Consider the following 15,117-nt stretch of genomic DNA (forward strand, 5'->3'; position numbering starts at 1 on the left):
TGTCATTTAAATTATAAATAACATACCAACATATACACAATTTGATAGAATTTGGCTGGGGTGATCTTAAAAAACTACATAAGATCTTCTGTAATTTTTTCATCGGTTCAAACTTAATTTCAAGTTTTCCGTGAGTAAGAAAGAGAGCGGAATTAAACATAAACTGTTAAAAAAACTACAGAAGATTTTCTGCAAAAAAAAAAATTTATGACACTTGAGCCAAATCCCATTAGATATGTGAAATTTAGTATAAACTATAAAATAAATCTTCATTTCACTTTACACTAGATGCATTAATGTAGGATATGAATTATTGTATTACTCACTTTCATGGTAAACAAGTAAATTTATGTTACATACCATTTTTTTATCATTTCAAAGTTGATGTACCTTTTAAAATCACCATTAGATTTTGGATAGACAATTATTAAATTTTAATCCAATAATGATTTTAAAAGTCATATAAACTTTAAGAAGATAAAAATAAGATAAAATGATGATACATAGCATTACTCAAACAAGCATTCCCCAATTCATCTAATTTCTCACCCAAAAAATAAAAAATAAACCTAGTCCAAAGAATTGCACCTGTTAATTGAATATGTAACTTTACATCAGTTTATGATTACAATTTCATCTAATTTCATGGCATTATTGGTAGATCTGTGGCCTTTTTTGGGCCGTTGGCATGAGAAGATTTCTGTATTATTGGAGCCTAAAGAGGGTCATGACTAAAAATTTCATCACTGCCCTCCGCGAGTCGCAGCAGCAAGAGGTTGAACAGCAGCTAGAGGATTCACTTGGTATGAAAACGCAAGCTGCCACAGATCTACCAAGGCTTTCGTCAACAACAGTGCTTGTCTTGTAACAATCCTGAAACAAATACATTTCACCAAAACTTCAGATTACTTTTTCCTTTTTTTCTTTATGATTAGACAGAAAAAGGCAAAGCCCTCATAGGCGAAAAGCATACAAGTAAAACATCATATCTTGCATAGGTGAATTAGGTTCTCTACAAACTACCCTTCAGCCTTTTCATTCCATTAAGGCTTTTTACTGCATTACAATATATATGAATGGTTTCAACAAAATGATACCATGGAAATTATTAAAGCTCTCAATTGGCCATATATATATATATATACCTATAAATATTTGCATGGAGAGAATATCCGACTGATACATTATAGAACTTGAAGCTTAAGAACATTGATATTTTGTCACAAAAACATTTCCGTAGTCTTCCAAAGAATACAGTAATTCAAAAATAGGAGGTTTTTTTACTAATGAATCGATATTCAAAATCATGCCATTCTGAATACCTTTCTCTATCAAAGTATTGGGTTTCTAAATTCTCTTAGGGCCCCCTGGAATTCCTTCCAAAGCCTGTTGAATAATTTTTATGGATTCTGTCATTTCACCAATTCAGATTAAACAACGAGCTAATGAATCCCCCTTTTTTGGCCATTGGACTTCCCAATCTAATTCGTAGTTTTCTGAGAAAATTCTTCTGAGGAAATATAAATACCGTGTGGATTAAGTCCTCAAATCTACTTTTTATAAAACAAATAAATCGTACTTACATGAAGAACATCCTATTGCCAGTACAACAACCATCTCCCCTATTCGACATAGTGTGTTGAAAGCGTACTTTTGCTTTTTATTCTTGTTGTTGGTTCACATCTCCAAGAACACGCCCAAATTCACCTATTTTGCCATGCCAGAAACATTATATTTAACTACTGTGTAAGGTACTGACACCCTTTTCTGATACTAGTATCACATAGACACCAACAACCAGAAAGTGCACTTCTAGGTAGACAAACATCAACAGCAAGTTACATCTTTTATGCAGCATTTACCCTATTTCAGAATGTATTTAACTCAAATCAGCACAATTATACATCTGCTAACAACATTCCAGTCCATATGAGCACAATTCGAACAGAATGTACTGACATTCAAATTATCTACAGTCATAATTACCCAACAAAACAACCCCCAACCCATCAGCAGACGAAAGGTATAACAATCCAAGAGAATAATGCCCTTGAATACATTGCCTACATCTTGCTAATGACAAGCTCCAATCCCTCATAAGCCCTGTTTTTGCTATTCATTCATAGAAACCACATCAGACAGGAAGACATTGCTCTCCAAGCTACTTGAATTCTACCACCTCTTGTCCATCACTCACCTTAAAACTACCTTGCTTTCTTAGAACAACTACTACAGAGTTCGTCCATGCAGTGATGTAGAAAATTACTAAACTTTTGAAAGTAAAATAATGATGATTATGATAAATAATAACAATAAAAATAATTTTTGAAAGTAAATTGTACTTTACGATTTAGGATTGACATATCTCAAAGTACTTCTTTAGGCTCCGTTGTGGCCAACAAGGAGTTACCTTCAAGTGGTAACCCTGGCTTCACCAATGTCGGGTGTACACGCAATCTACTAGGTGATAGCCCCTTCTCAAGCATCTTTCAGCATAGTTGCCCCAGCTATCCATCTTTGTATTTTACACGGTACCCATAAACATTCACATTGTTTTCTGAGTAAAGTTGACAATTCTTTACATGACCCGCGAACCGAAACGAACTTAACACGAAATTAACGGGTTATGGTTGATGGGTTTGATCCGTTTAATTAAATGATTCTGGTTATAATTGACCTATATTGTTTTATACTCATGCCTCGACACGATCTCTTGAACCTAACACGAAATTAGTAGATTATTGTTGAGAAGTCTGACCCATTTAAATAAATAGGTCGGGTTAGGGTTGACATATAGTCTTATACTCATGCATCGACCCGACCCGAACCCGACAAGTGAACATGAATTGTCATTCCTATCTATAAGTGCCACAAGATCCAACTCTTCTAATAAATAGTACACATGCTCCATTATATAACCATAGTCTATGGCATCATACCTCCTAAACCTTGGTATCAGTTGAATCGTCTATGATACCACTAAACAGTAAATGAACATTTAGAATGAATTATGATAATAACAATAACAACAACAAAAATAACAACCCCAACAACAACAACTACATGGGATATTTGAATGCAGCTATTAGCGTAAGTGGATTTAAATAAACTTTTTCATAAATCCCAAGCCTCCTCCAATTCACCATTCTACTGCAAATCCAATTTATGATTACTAGGAAGAAGAGATGTCATTTCAGCCAAATAAAATAAAGGGCATTTTAAACAGGTTTTACTTAGAGCACTTCATACTCACAGAGAGCAACAACCAAGTAAGATTTTGAATCGAAAGACAAAAGGAACACATTTTATGACCTATGACTTGAAGTCATTCATGTAGACCAAAAAGAAGAGAATATATTACCTCTTTAAACCAGCTTTTTTCTTCCGGAGAACATGAAATATGAGCAAGATCAAGCTGCCTACCACAATCTTTCTATTAGATATGACCAACCGAGAATTACCAAATTTCAAAGTGATGGTACGGTACCACCAAAAACACGGCTCAAATCGTTCAGATAATTTTAAAACTGCTTGTTTTGTGACATTCTGTTGCTTAGGCTCACATTTGGCTTTTAGAGAACCCTCAGACACATTTAGTTCTTTTGGTGATGAAAAGTGAGCATGGTTATCTGCCGGTAGAGGTGAGGGCCCTTGTGACAAGTTGATGGCTTTAAGTGAATGGAGGGAGTGTAATTTCCTCAGAAGTACCTATAGAAAGTACAAGCAAAATATAAGAAGTAATATTCTTGTTATCTATCAACAAAGTCAATCTAACTTTTTGGGCCATTTGGAAACAACCTGGAAAATGAAATAATTAGATTTGAATTTCCATGAAGAATGTATAATAAATCAAACATGAAGTCATCGCCATGATTAGGAAATAATTATTCAAATTATGGATTGGCCTTACTTGACCATGCATTATGAAATAGCTAACAACATATTATATTGGGTTTTTATATATATCTTATGTACTAGGGTTGCGCCCCTCTGCGCTTATCAATGCATGAGTTATTTATCCAAAAAATTTCTGGCACATACTATATGTCATCTCCAAGTTGCAAAGTGCTTTCATCAAGGGGAGACAAATTCAAGATCCGATTCTTATTGCCAATAAATGCCTTGATAGTTGGCTTAGATCGGGGGAGCCAAGTGTCATTTGTAAAATGGACTTGAAAAAAGCTTATGATCATGTAAATTGGGATTTTTTGTTATATATGCTGAGGAGCTGCGGTTTTGGGGTTTCTAAAGTCGTGAGAGCAATTGAGGAAGATGTCTTCAAAGATTGAACCCAATACCATGGAGATTGCATCCTATCAAGTATGATGCCAGAAGATGTATTCACAGACTGGGGTGCGTACCTAAATTGGGAAAATAGTGTTCTTGGATAGCCCATTGTATCTCCTCTGTGCGGTTTTCGATTTTGGTTAATGGCTCTCCCATTGGGTTTTTTAGTAGTTCCTATGGTTTGAGACAATGGGATCCTCTCTCTCCTTTGTTGTTTGTTTTTGTGATGGAGGCTTTGAGTCGTATAATTTTTGTTGCGGTTAATGGGGGTTTGCTAGAAGGTTTCACAGTTGGCAACACTAGTGTCTCTTTCTGTTGTTTGAAGCTATCTCGGGATTGAAGGTTAACTTGGCTAAGTCTGAACTAATTCATAATTCCTATGGGGAACCTTGAACTAGTTGGAAGATTGGCTGGAATTCTAGGGTGTGGGGTGTCCACTCTGCCGGTTAAGTATCTTGGTCTACCATTTGGGGCTTCCTATAAGGCGAAGCATAATTTGGGATGGAGTTCTTGAGAAGATAGAATATCGGTTGACCAATTGGAAAATGATGTATCTGTCCAAGGGGCACGGGTGGCAGAGTCACCCTTATCAAGAGCACCCTTGCTAATTTACCCACGTACTACATGTCCCTCTTCCAGCTCCAGGCGAGTGTTACTAAACGCATTGAGAAGCTACAACGTGATTTCTTATGGGGCAAGCTAGGTGAAGAGTTTAAATTTCACTTGGTGAGTTGGTCCAAAGTATGCTCTTCGATCTCTGAGGGAGGTTTGGGTATAAGAAATTTGTTGGTTTTCAATCGTGCTATGTTAGACAAGTGGATGTGGCGCTATGAAATTGAGAGAGACGCTTGGTGGAGAATTGTGGTGGATTCAAAATATGGCAGCTTATGGGGCGGGTGGTGCTCTCTAGAGCCTGCGGGAACCTTTGGGGTGAGGTTGTGGAAGAACATTAGAAAAGGTTGGGAGTCATTCTCAAGCTTTTCTAGACTTGTGGTGCAGGATGGGACAAGGATTAGATTTTGGCATGATTTATGGTGTGGGAATACAATTCTCAAGGATGCTTTTCTTGTTCTTTTTGGTATTGCTCGATCAAATGACGCCTCTGTTGCGGCTAATGTGGAGCTCCTAGGCAGTTCTATTCAGTGGAATGTGAGCTTCACTAGAGAAGCTCATGATTGGGAGGTGGGTGTTTTTGCGTCTTTTCTACAGGTCTTGCATTTAGTTATAGTGAGAAAAGGTAGTAAAGATGAGCTTTTGTGGGTTCCCTCCAAAAGAGGTATTTTCAAGGTTAAGTCGTTCTTATGATCTTTGTGTTATGAAGAGAGTCGCTTTCCTTGGAAGAGCGTGTGGTGGACCCAGGCTCCTTTGAGGGCAGCCTTTTTTGCATGGTTGGCAGCTTTAGGCAAAATTCTTACTTTAGATAATCTCAGGAAACAATGTTATTGTCATAGATGTTGCATGTGTAAGAGAGATAGGGAATCCGTGGACCATCTTCTTCTTCATTATGATATGGCTTCTACTTTGTGGGGTGTTCTTTTTAGCCGCTTTGAGGTGTCTTGGATTATGCCTAGATGGGTTATCGACTTATTTGCGTGTTGGTGGTCCGCTGGAAGGCCTATGAGTGCTGGGATGTGGAAAATGGTGCCCACTTGCCTTTTTTGGACTATTTGGAGGGAGATGAATAATACGAGCTTTAAGAATTTGGAGAGATCCTTGGATGATATTATTTCCTCTTTCTTGCATACTTTGTACCTTTGGACTGCGGCCTTTGTGTCCCTTCTAACGATTAGTTATGCTGATTTTCTTGTTCACTTTTCTCTTTCTAGTTAGGTGTCTCATCTTGTATACTACCGGTGTACTTAGAGGCGCCCTATGCTTTTAATAAGATTGGTTTATTACTTATCAAAAAACTTTTGATAATTCGATGTTAACATTGCAACACCCGTGACACAAGGGGGGGGGGGGGGGGGGGGAGTAAATGAAGTTTCCACTCTATATATTAAAGCATGTCAAAAAAGTATCTAGCAAGTGTGAGACAAAATAAGTGAAGCATCCATGCTTAATGTGTAGCAATAGTACCTTCAAAACAAACAATCCAACATGAAAGTCAACATTAACAAACATAAAATTTGCCCAAATTTTCAGAGAAGAAAGAGCCCATATTTTAGAGTGTAATATTTATGGCTCAAGAAAGCTCAAAAATAAAAAATAATAATAAAAAAATAAAAAAAATTTACCCATATAAACACCACCAGTTAACTCCCAAAAGAATAGGGGGAAAAAATTAAAGGAGTTACATTTCAGCTCTTAAATCACCACCTACCCTTTTTCATCCAGGTTGACTATCTCAAATAGCAATTGTACATCACAAATAAAAGCTAACATCAACATTTGTATTAAAGGTTCAAATCCTTAATCATGTTGCTCCATTGAAGAGCCAAGACCATATATTTCTACAAGAAAAAAAGAAAAAAAAAAAGAAAAAAAAAAAGAGCCATAGGAACAGCATCAGTCAACCCCAAATACGGTGCTTCTCATGTATACTTGAATTCTATTAGCTTAGTACAACAACAATCTCAAATGTCATGAAAATAGTATGTTCATGAACCCTAGATGTAATGCCAAATCCAAAAACTGCCTCAACCAATGCTGATTAAGGATGACTCCAACTTAGATGTATGACAGAATATATATTACCTGTCGTTTTTCTTCAGGTAGGGCAGCTTTCTCAACCCAGGAAACAGCAAGGTCCAAATCATTCAAAACTCTCACAAGAAGTGTCACAGCATAGACCTCAACAACTTCAATATATTGATCAACTCCCAGAATAAAACGCGCATCACACCTTTCCATACAATGTACATTTGTTTCTGCACCAACAAGAACATAGTATTGTCCATCCACACAAATCCACTTGCTAAGGAACTCCTCCAAAAATTCCCGAACACCAAAAGAAGAACCTGCTGATATCTGAAAGCAAGCCCTGAAAAACAAAACAATAAAAGTTTTACAGCCACCCTATTGAAGTATAGAGCTTACCTCTTCCAATAACATGTTTGCCAAACCTATGTTGCATGCATAAAATAGAATGACCAAATCCCCCATGTCTTGTAGACCAGAGAATAAGTGTGCAATATGCATATAAATCCCAAATGCTTACTTGCAAACATATTTATAACAAATACAAAGCCAATAACATAATAGTCTGTTCATGCATCCCAATGTTAGAGGGAGACATCAATAAGATCAGATATTACATGGACAATTCACTTTGCCCAACATGCAAACAATGAAAAGAATTAGATAATTCCAAAGGTTAACCATGTCAAATGTCCTAAATTTTGCAGATTAAATTAAACTTATACTTGAACCATAGCACATCTACAGGCCTTAGGCCCCCTTCCTTCTTTATTTTCCCCCTTTTTTCTTTTAGGAAATTTCTTTGTTAATTCAAAATAATTCAAATCTCTTATTTTCCCTTGTTTTTTTCAAAGCAAATAAAGGCCTTGATTCGTATTGGTCATTTGAGGAAAAGAATTAGATGTCAAATTTGGGCATTTCAATGAGACGGAGAAGAAGATTTGTTTGCTTCAAACTCTGATAATTGAAGGAGTCACACCCCCTCCCCAACAGGAAAAAAAAGAAAAAAAAAAAGAAGAAGAGAGAGACAAAAGACAAAAAAATAATTTCTAGAACAAATATTGTACTAGAGAGCTGAATTATCCCAAAAGCTCATTTGACCTTGTTTACATATCACCCTATTTCAAAGAGGAATGCTATATGTACAACCCTTTTACAGCTCTTTTACAACTTGTTGACACGTGTCAACATGTGATTGAAGCAACATTAGTTACTCTAGAAAAATTTAACACCTTCCAATCACATGTTGACACATGTTAACAAGTTGTAAAGACGTTGTACTTCTAGCATTTTTCTATTTCAAATGGAGAAAGATACCAAAATTTACTTTTGAACATTCTAATCGCATCATGGCTATTTTAACAAAATAACTTTTGAGAGTTGAACTTATTTTTAATAAATTAAAGGTCAAACAACCACTCAAGCATAAATATATATAACCCTTCATATATGCATTTCAAATCCATATCACATGGAGAATTTGAAATAAATGAAAAGTAACATGTGCACTAGATAATGTACCCAGTAAGTAGAACTTGAACAGGGATGGCTGCAACAGAAACATAAAGTAGTTTAAGCTGATCCAGAATTTCTGACGTCCTGCATGAATCCAAAAGAAATTGTGAGTAATATTTACCAGATTACCATAGTACGACGCATTTGTATGTGCGCACGGACACACCCTGCAGGAAAATCATATCCTCTTTTTTTTTTTTCTTTTTTTTTTTTTTATAACTGGGGTATCGGGATACCATGCAAAGCGTCCATTCCATACAATTCGGATAAAGCCTGTGCTTTCGCCCTCGGGTGTGGCCCCAATGAATTGTTTGCACTTATTAACGCACATGACTTATCATCAAAGGACTCAATCACTCAAGACACCTCTCATCCTATATGTGAGTCTAGTGATAAAGAGATAAGAAATAAGAGTATGAAGAGATAGAGATAGGAAGAATAACTCTTCCTCATCTATACATTGAGTTTGAGTTAGATTACAATGTCTTCCTATCTCTATCTCTTCATGCTCTTATCTCTCAATCACTAGACTCACATATAGGATGAGAGGTGTCTTGAGTGATTGAGTCCTTTGATGATAAGTCATGTGCGTTAATAGCACTCAAGAGGGGTCAAACCTTAGACCTGATGCTTCATGAGGCACCAAGGCGAAGTGATTCTCACTCGAGCCAACCCCTTGGGGTTCTCATATCCATTATAAAAAGTTAATCAATTTAAACAGCAACTTACATCATAAAAAAAGTACTCTTATCAAGATTGAAGCTAAGATATCTGGTTAGATTCCAACAATAATAGCTTTTCTATGAATACTTTGCACTTTCTAGCTTTTCTCGGAGTATCTTAAAGTATCAAAATGAACTTTAGAAGTTAAAGGACCATATGAATCAAGATCATCAAAAACAAATTGTCAATTGCACAATGCAAATCTGAAATAATTATTCTGAAGGTTAGAGTATTCATGTTGACTGACTAGCAAGTCAAAATCTCTAAAAGTGGTGTAGAGCACCAAATTTTCTCCTCAAAAGCACGTTTGATATTCCATCATTTATGAAATTTATAATCCAAATATTTCAAGTCTGGAAAGGAAAGTAAAACAACCAAGCAATAACCATGATCATCTACTGACAAGTATAAACTATTAAATAGCTGCGCTCCATTTGGTTTACAGGAGTTCTGCAGGAAGTTAGATCGCAAGAAAATTAATTTAAGAAGAAGTACTACTGAAAGAAAGAAAAAATAATTTTCCTTGTCTTTTTGATTTACAAGAAACGTTTGTGGCAACAAAGTCTCAATTATTCATTGCAGGAGAATAGTTAGTGGTGGGACACAGCTTATCTTGCTAAACAAACTCACGAAAAATGCAAGAAAACAATTCTATTTTTCTTTCTCCTTTCTTGCTAATTAGAGGACAAAATGATAGTTCCAGTCCATTTCAAACCAAACCATGGATAGAATCCAATTGAATTCTATTAACGAAATTCAGTTGAATTTACGCTTTTAATGAGATTGGCTTATTACTTATCAAAAAAATGAAATTCAGTTGAATTGATTGATAACTTGAATCTTATTGTTTGGAACAAAACTGACAGAAAAATGAATTGAACTCAGATTGTTTGGAACATGGAAGAGAGCTGATTTCAATTAAATATTTCACAGCATAACCTTAATGAGCCACTATAAGATGTATAAACAAATCCTCCCATCCTCACACTTCAAGGCATAAGCATCATTCAACAGAAAATACCCATCAGACCATCTAATAAATCCCCCAAAGTGCTTCCAAAACCATTAGTTACAAATCAACCAGCCAACAAAACCATCAAATCAACAAGAAGATGGCTTTTCAAAAAGAATAAACCAAACAGCTACAACCCCCCCCCCCCCCCCCCCCCAAATTGGTCCTTAGTGCGCGTTTTGCATCATTCTTTTCTTCTTCTTTTTAAGTATTCTTTTCCTTTTTTTGATAAGTAATGACAATTTGTGGATCATCTTATTCTTCACTATGATGTAACTTCTGCTTTGTGGAGTTTTCTTTTCAGTCGTTTCGGGATGTCTTGGGTTATGCCCAGACGAGTTATCGACTTACTTGCTTGTTGGTGAGCCTTTGGAAGGCCAATGAGCTCTCCGGTTTGGAAAATGACGCTTATTTGCCTCTTTTGGTGCTTATGAAGGGAAATAAATAATAAGAGCTTTGAGGATTTGGAAAGCACATCGGAAGCGATTTTATCCTCGTTCTACCTTACTTTGTACTTTTGGATCACAGCTTATATCCACCATTTGTCTTTTACTTTTGCTAACTTTCTCGCTCGCTTTTCTCTTTCTAATTAGGTGTTTCCTTGTATATTTCCAGTGTACCACGGGGTGCCTTATGCTTTTTTAATGAGATTGGTTTCTTAGTTATAAGAAAAAAAAAAAAAAAAAAGTATTGACAATTTTATCGAGGGAACTCTGAAAGTACAAACCTCCTAACCATTACAGTCTGAAATTCGCAAGAACATATATTCAATCGAATTCAATTTAGCTCAACCACTTCGATGGCATGACTATTTCTCTCCCTCCAAACCAACGAATTCAAGTAGAAACAAAACGAAAATTCCCTATCTCTGGTGGTTTCCAAGCGCACACTCAATGTACGAATCTACTAATCCAATGAAGCCCAGAAATCATACACAAAAAGGAATTAGAGATACCTTCCTAGTCCCTTCAAGGACTGGACCAACACCATACCGGTCGACTCCAACATATCATAGAATCCAGCATCTTCTCCAGCTTCAACGCCTTTGTTATCTTTATCTTCACAAAGACGCTTCAATATCGATGAAGCTAAGGTTGCTGCCTCCTCGTACATCGAGCAAACAAGGTAGCTGCAAGAAGTCGCAACATCAACAACAAGATGAAGCTTGGAGCAGTCTTTGCTTCCATTCTTCAGAAAATAAAAGATTGAATATTTCAGAGGTCTTTTGTTCTCAAATAAAGATTAAATTACGCAAAAGCTACCTCTCGGAGCGCTCGATTTCTTCCCAAATTGCATGATCGGTTTCAGTCATGGCCATCTTTCTCTCTCTCTCTCCCCCACACAGAATTTGGCATTTGCTATAGCCCAGTAGCTAGCTATTACCCCGAGAAAAATGCAACAAGTCTAGCTCTTTTGCACCTTATACACACGTGTCTATATATTATTGGACAACTTATCTAGGCGTGTTTTATGTTAAATATTTATAAGAGAAACCCTTTATTAAAAATAAGAAATAATAAGAAATATTTAGTTTTGTTCTCTTATTTATTTCTTGTCGATCTTCCTATAAGAGGTGTACAAATTTACCATTGAATATCTGAAATTCAAATGCAAGAGAGAGACACAAACATGCCTCAATAGCTTTTAACCCTAACACAGTAACACTGTTCTCTCATAGTCTTTGTATTTCTAAGCATTACGTTCTCTTCAAATACATCAACAATAAGAATAGATAAGCCATCCTCCGTACTTCTAAATTGACATCTCCAGCTAGCTAATAACTCCTTCAACATTTTGGGCATGACCCAATCTAACTCAAAAGGATAAAAAATAGATACCCACAATCCTCTAAACACTTCGCAGTTGTTACTGTGATGCACCTATTTCTTTGGTTATAAAAAGTTCAAATCTTTTCTAACACCGTTGTCCAAACAAAAAGGCCATTGTAAAATCAACCTTATTTATTAAGATGCTATTATAAAGAAATGGAGAGTCAACGATAGGCTAAGATGCATGATAAAAATATCTTATATCGAACGTCTGCGTTTTGGAAGGGATCCAACGTATTCTATCATCAACTCTTCTCAACTTGAGTGAGTACAAAATATTACATAACAAAGTGATCAACTCCATCTTCCAATCATCTACTAATTGGGTAAAAGTGATTCTATCATAAAGTAACGTTATAAAACTGCATATGATTGGCCACCAAAGTCTCCTTGTAACGAGCAATGTCAAACAAATAGGTTCCCAAATGATAGCTCAATCGGTTGGGGACCACGCCTCATAAAGTGGATGTCACTAGTTTGAATCCCCCTCTTGTGTGAACACGTAAAAAAAAATGTCAAACAAATAGTAATAATAACAATAAATTGTTTTGAAGGTTGGATCTTCATGCAACTTTATATTGCCAAAACTTGATTTTAGACCTATCTTTCACCTCAAATCTAATAAATTTGGAGAAATCTACCTATTCCCTCCCAAATATTTTTTCACACTCCAATTCCAAATGACCCAAAAACTTTATTGAAGCACCATGCTCCCCAATGATATCCTATTTAACCTCCACCGCTAACTCCGCAAGGCTTCCCTCCCCATGGCCTCCCTCTCTAAAGGACTCGAGTCTGATAACATAATCACAATGTATTATACATTTTTTATTTTTTTTTTATTTTTTGTGTTCATAACAGTTGTTAGATCGATCATTTGACCATTTCATCTGATAATTATTTGGTGTCTAGTGAGGGAAGTCAATGTATTATACGACATTCAAAATCGTATCCCGCAATACATGTTTTAAGAACTGTTCACATGAATTGAGCAGCATTGTTGTATCCTAACAATTCCTCCCTCAACTTGATGCTCCTGTGACTTGAACCCATAACCTGGCTCTGATACCATTTATTTGATTAGGTAATTAACCATATCTCATTTGAAAGATAATTCTTACTAGACATAATTAATTTTCATACGAGATTGTCAAATGCCCGATTCAATAGTGATCACTTCATGAAGTTGCCTAGACATATGATATAGATATATGTGTGTGTGTCTATATATATATATATATATATATAAACATATAGGTCTCGTTTGGTTCGCATAATAAGTTGTTGGAATGGAATGACTATTCCATTCGAAAGGCTATTCTTTTATTTGATAGGGACATATTTCTTGTAATAGCTATTCCATGGGAATAATTATTCCTTTAGCTATTCCTCTCATTTTTTAGAGGAATAACTATTCCTGAGGGAATAAACAACCTTTTTCCAAAAAAATAACCATATTTTCTTTAATTTTTTCAAATTAAAATAACAAAAATTTAAAAAAATTTAAAATAAAAAATAAAAAATTAATTAATTAATTATTATTATTTTTTAAAAAAAAAAACAAAGCAAAGAATTTAGATTAGATATGTGGCCAGCCGGCCACCCACAGATCTAAGGTCCAATATTTATTTATTTTTTTAAGATTTTTTTTAAAAAAATTATGTGGGTTTTTTTTGGTAATTTTTGGTCAATTTCAATTGTAGTATATGAGTTGTCACTAAACAAATGAATTAGAATAATTATTCTATTCCACTATTCCCCATTTCCAGTAATAACTATTTATTTTCCTAATAGAATACCCATTCTACAAACCAAATGAGGCTATAGACTTCAAATTTGTTTGTATAGAATTTGATTTAATTTATTCAATTAACAAAAATAATAAAAATTATTTATTTAATTAGATATCAATATATATTTACAAAAATTTAAAGTAATGAATGAATCAATATCTGCTGAAGAGAGAGAAACTCTCGAGAAGCTTACTCCAGAGGGAGAGAGACCTTTGTTTTACAGTGTTGACGCCTCCCTCCTCCCTGACGTTTTCTTCCTCCTAGCCCTTCTGGCTATGGAGGTTTTTTGTTCTCTCCTGGTTGATCCAGGGGAGTTTTGTTCTCCCTGGCTTTGTCTCCAGTGGAGCTGATATTCTCCTAGTCCTCTGGGACTATGGAGCTTCTTTGGTTCTTGTTTTTCTTTGTTTCTTCTTGTTTGTTGTTTGGCAGAAAAGCTCATCACGAGTTGTCTTTTGGGGAAGATTCCTTCTTGTGTCTCCGGTGTTCCTAGTCAGATCTACGTCTTGTTGCCGGGTTCTATACGACACGCGCCCCTCCACTGGCTTCCCAGTCTTCTTCCGGTTCAGTCACCGCCTTCCTCGGCCGTGTTGGTCCTCCATGCTCGGCGCGTGGCTTGCACGCGTCTGGGAGGTTTCCTCCTTGGGCCGCGCGTGTGGGCCACGTTCCGCTTTTCAGGCTGCGTTCGGTGCTGTCCGGTGTTCGCTGGTGGTCGGTTTGAGCAGGGATATTTCCGGGGATGGCGCGTGGCCTCCACGCGCCGTCTCTCCGGCGACAGATTTCCTCCCCGACGGTGGCTCTGTTTGTTATGAGTGTTTTCTGTGCTACTTGTATATTCCCTAGTTGTCTGTGTGTTTCACAGTGTCTTTGCAGTGCACAAATATTTTCTGAATTTATTTGTAGTGTGGAGCTTTAAGAGTTATTCATGTAATATTTGTGTATTGTTGTAGACAACTGCTTTGTCAGATTTGTTTCTGACTTTAGATGTAGGGGTGTCTTGTACCTCTCATTCTATCTCTGTAATGCCTCATGGCTTTCAGATTTGTAAGGAGCACATGCTTCTTTGTTCAAAAAAAAAAAAAAAAAAAAAAAGGAGCTTGTAAATACGTTGCAATTCATTCAAAAGGTAAATACATTAAATTTAAATAAATTTGCTAGTTTGGTGATAAGTTCAAGCCAAACTCAACTCATATTAGAAAAATATTAGAGATTATATTTTCATCTAAACGATGCTGACGTAATAGTCCCAACAAACCATTTGATTAATCATTATTTTAAAAAAATAATTCAAAAAATTTAATTAAAATTACAAAATCAGCAT

The 15,117-nt window shown here is 35.9% G+C and overlaps 1 protein-coding gene across 1 annotated transcript; it reads right to left on the minus strand.

The window, feature by feature from the left end:
• Positions 1-484: 484 nt before the first annotated feature.
• LOC133865367 (protein APEM9) lies at positions 485-11,581 on the minus strand. Its single transcript, XM_062301762.1, has 6 exons — positions 11,440-11,581; positions 11,133-11,306; positions 8,449-8,526; positions 6,985-7,270; positions 3,362-3,708; positions 485-873 (listed from the first exon to the last, which is right to left on the minus strand). Exons 1-6 carry the CDS (start codon positions 11,493-11,495, stop codon positions 744-746), a joined length of 1,071 nt encoding a protein of 356 aa, XP_062157746.1. The 5' UTR covers positions 11,496-11,581; the 3' UTR covers positions 485-743.
• Positions 11,582-15,117: the final 3,536 nt, after the last annotated feature.

Source organism: Alnus glutinosa, chromosome 4, assembly GCF_958979055.1.
Source record: "Alnus glutinosa chromosome 4, dhAlnGlut1.1, whole genome shotgun sequence".
In the NCBI taxonomy this organism is placed as follows: Eukaryota; Viridiplantae; Streptophyta; class Magnoliopsida; order Fagales; family Betulaceae; genus Alnus; species Alnus glutinosa.

What these genes read in the sequence shown, in the direction of transcription:
- LOC133865367 (XM_062301762.1), bottom strand. Translation starts at nt 11,495, where the DNA reads ATGGCCATGACTGAAACCGATCATGCAATTTGGGAAGAAATCGAGCGC. An exon ending in GAAATCGAGCGCTCCGAGAG is followed by an intron (nt 11,307 to 11,439) that starts GTAGCTTTTGCG and finishes GACTTCTTGCAG; the next exon opens with CTACCTTGTTTGCTCGATGT. An exon ending in AAAAAAGCTGGTTTAAAGAG is followed by an intron (nt 874 to 3,361) that starts GTAATATATTCT and finishes TATTTGTTTCAG; the next exon opens with GATTGTTACAAGACAAGCAC.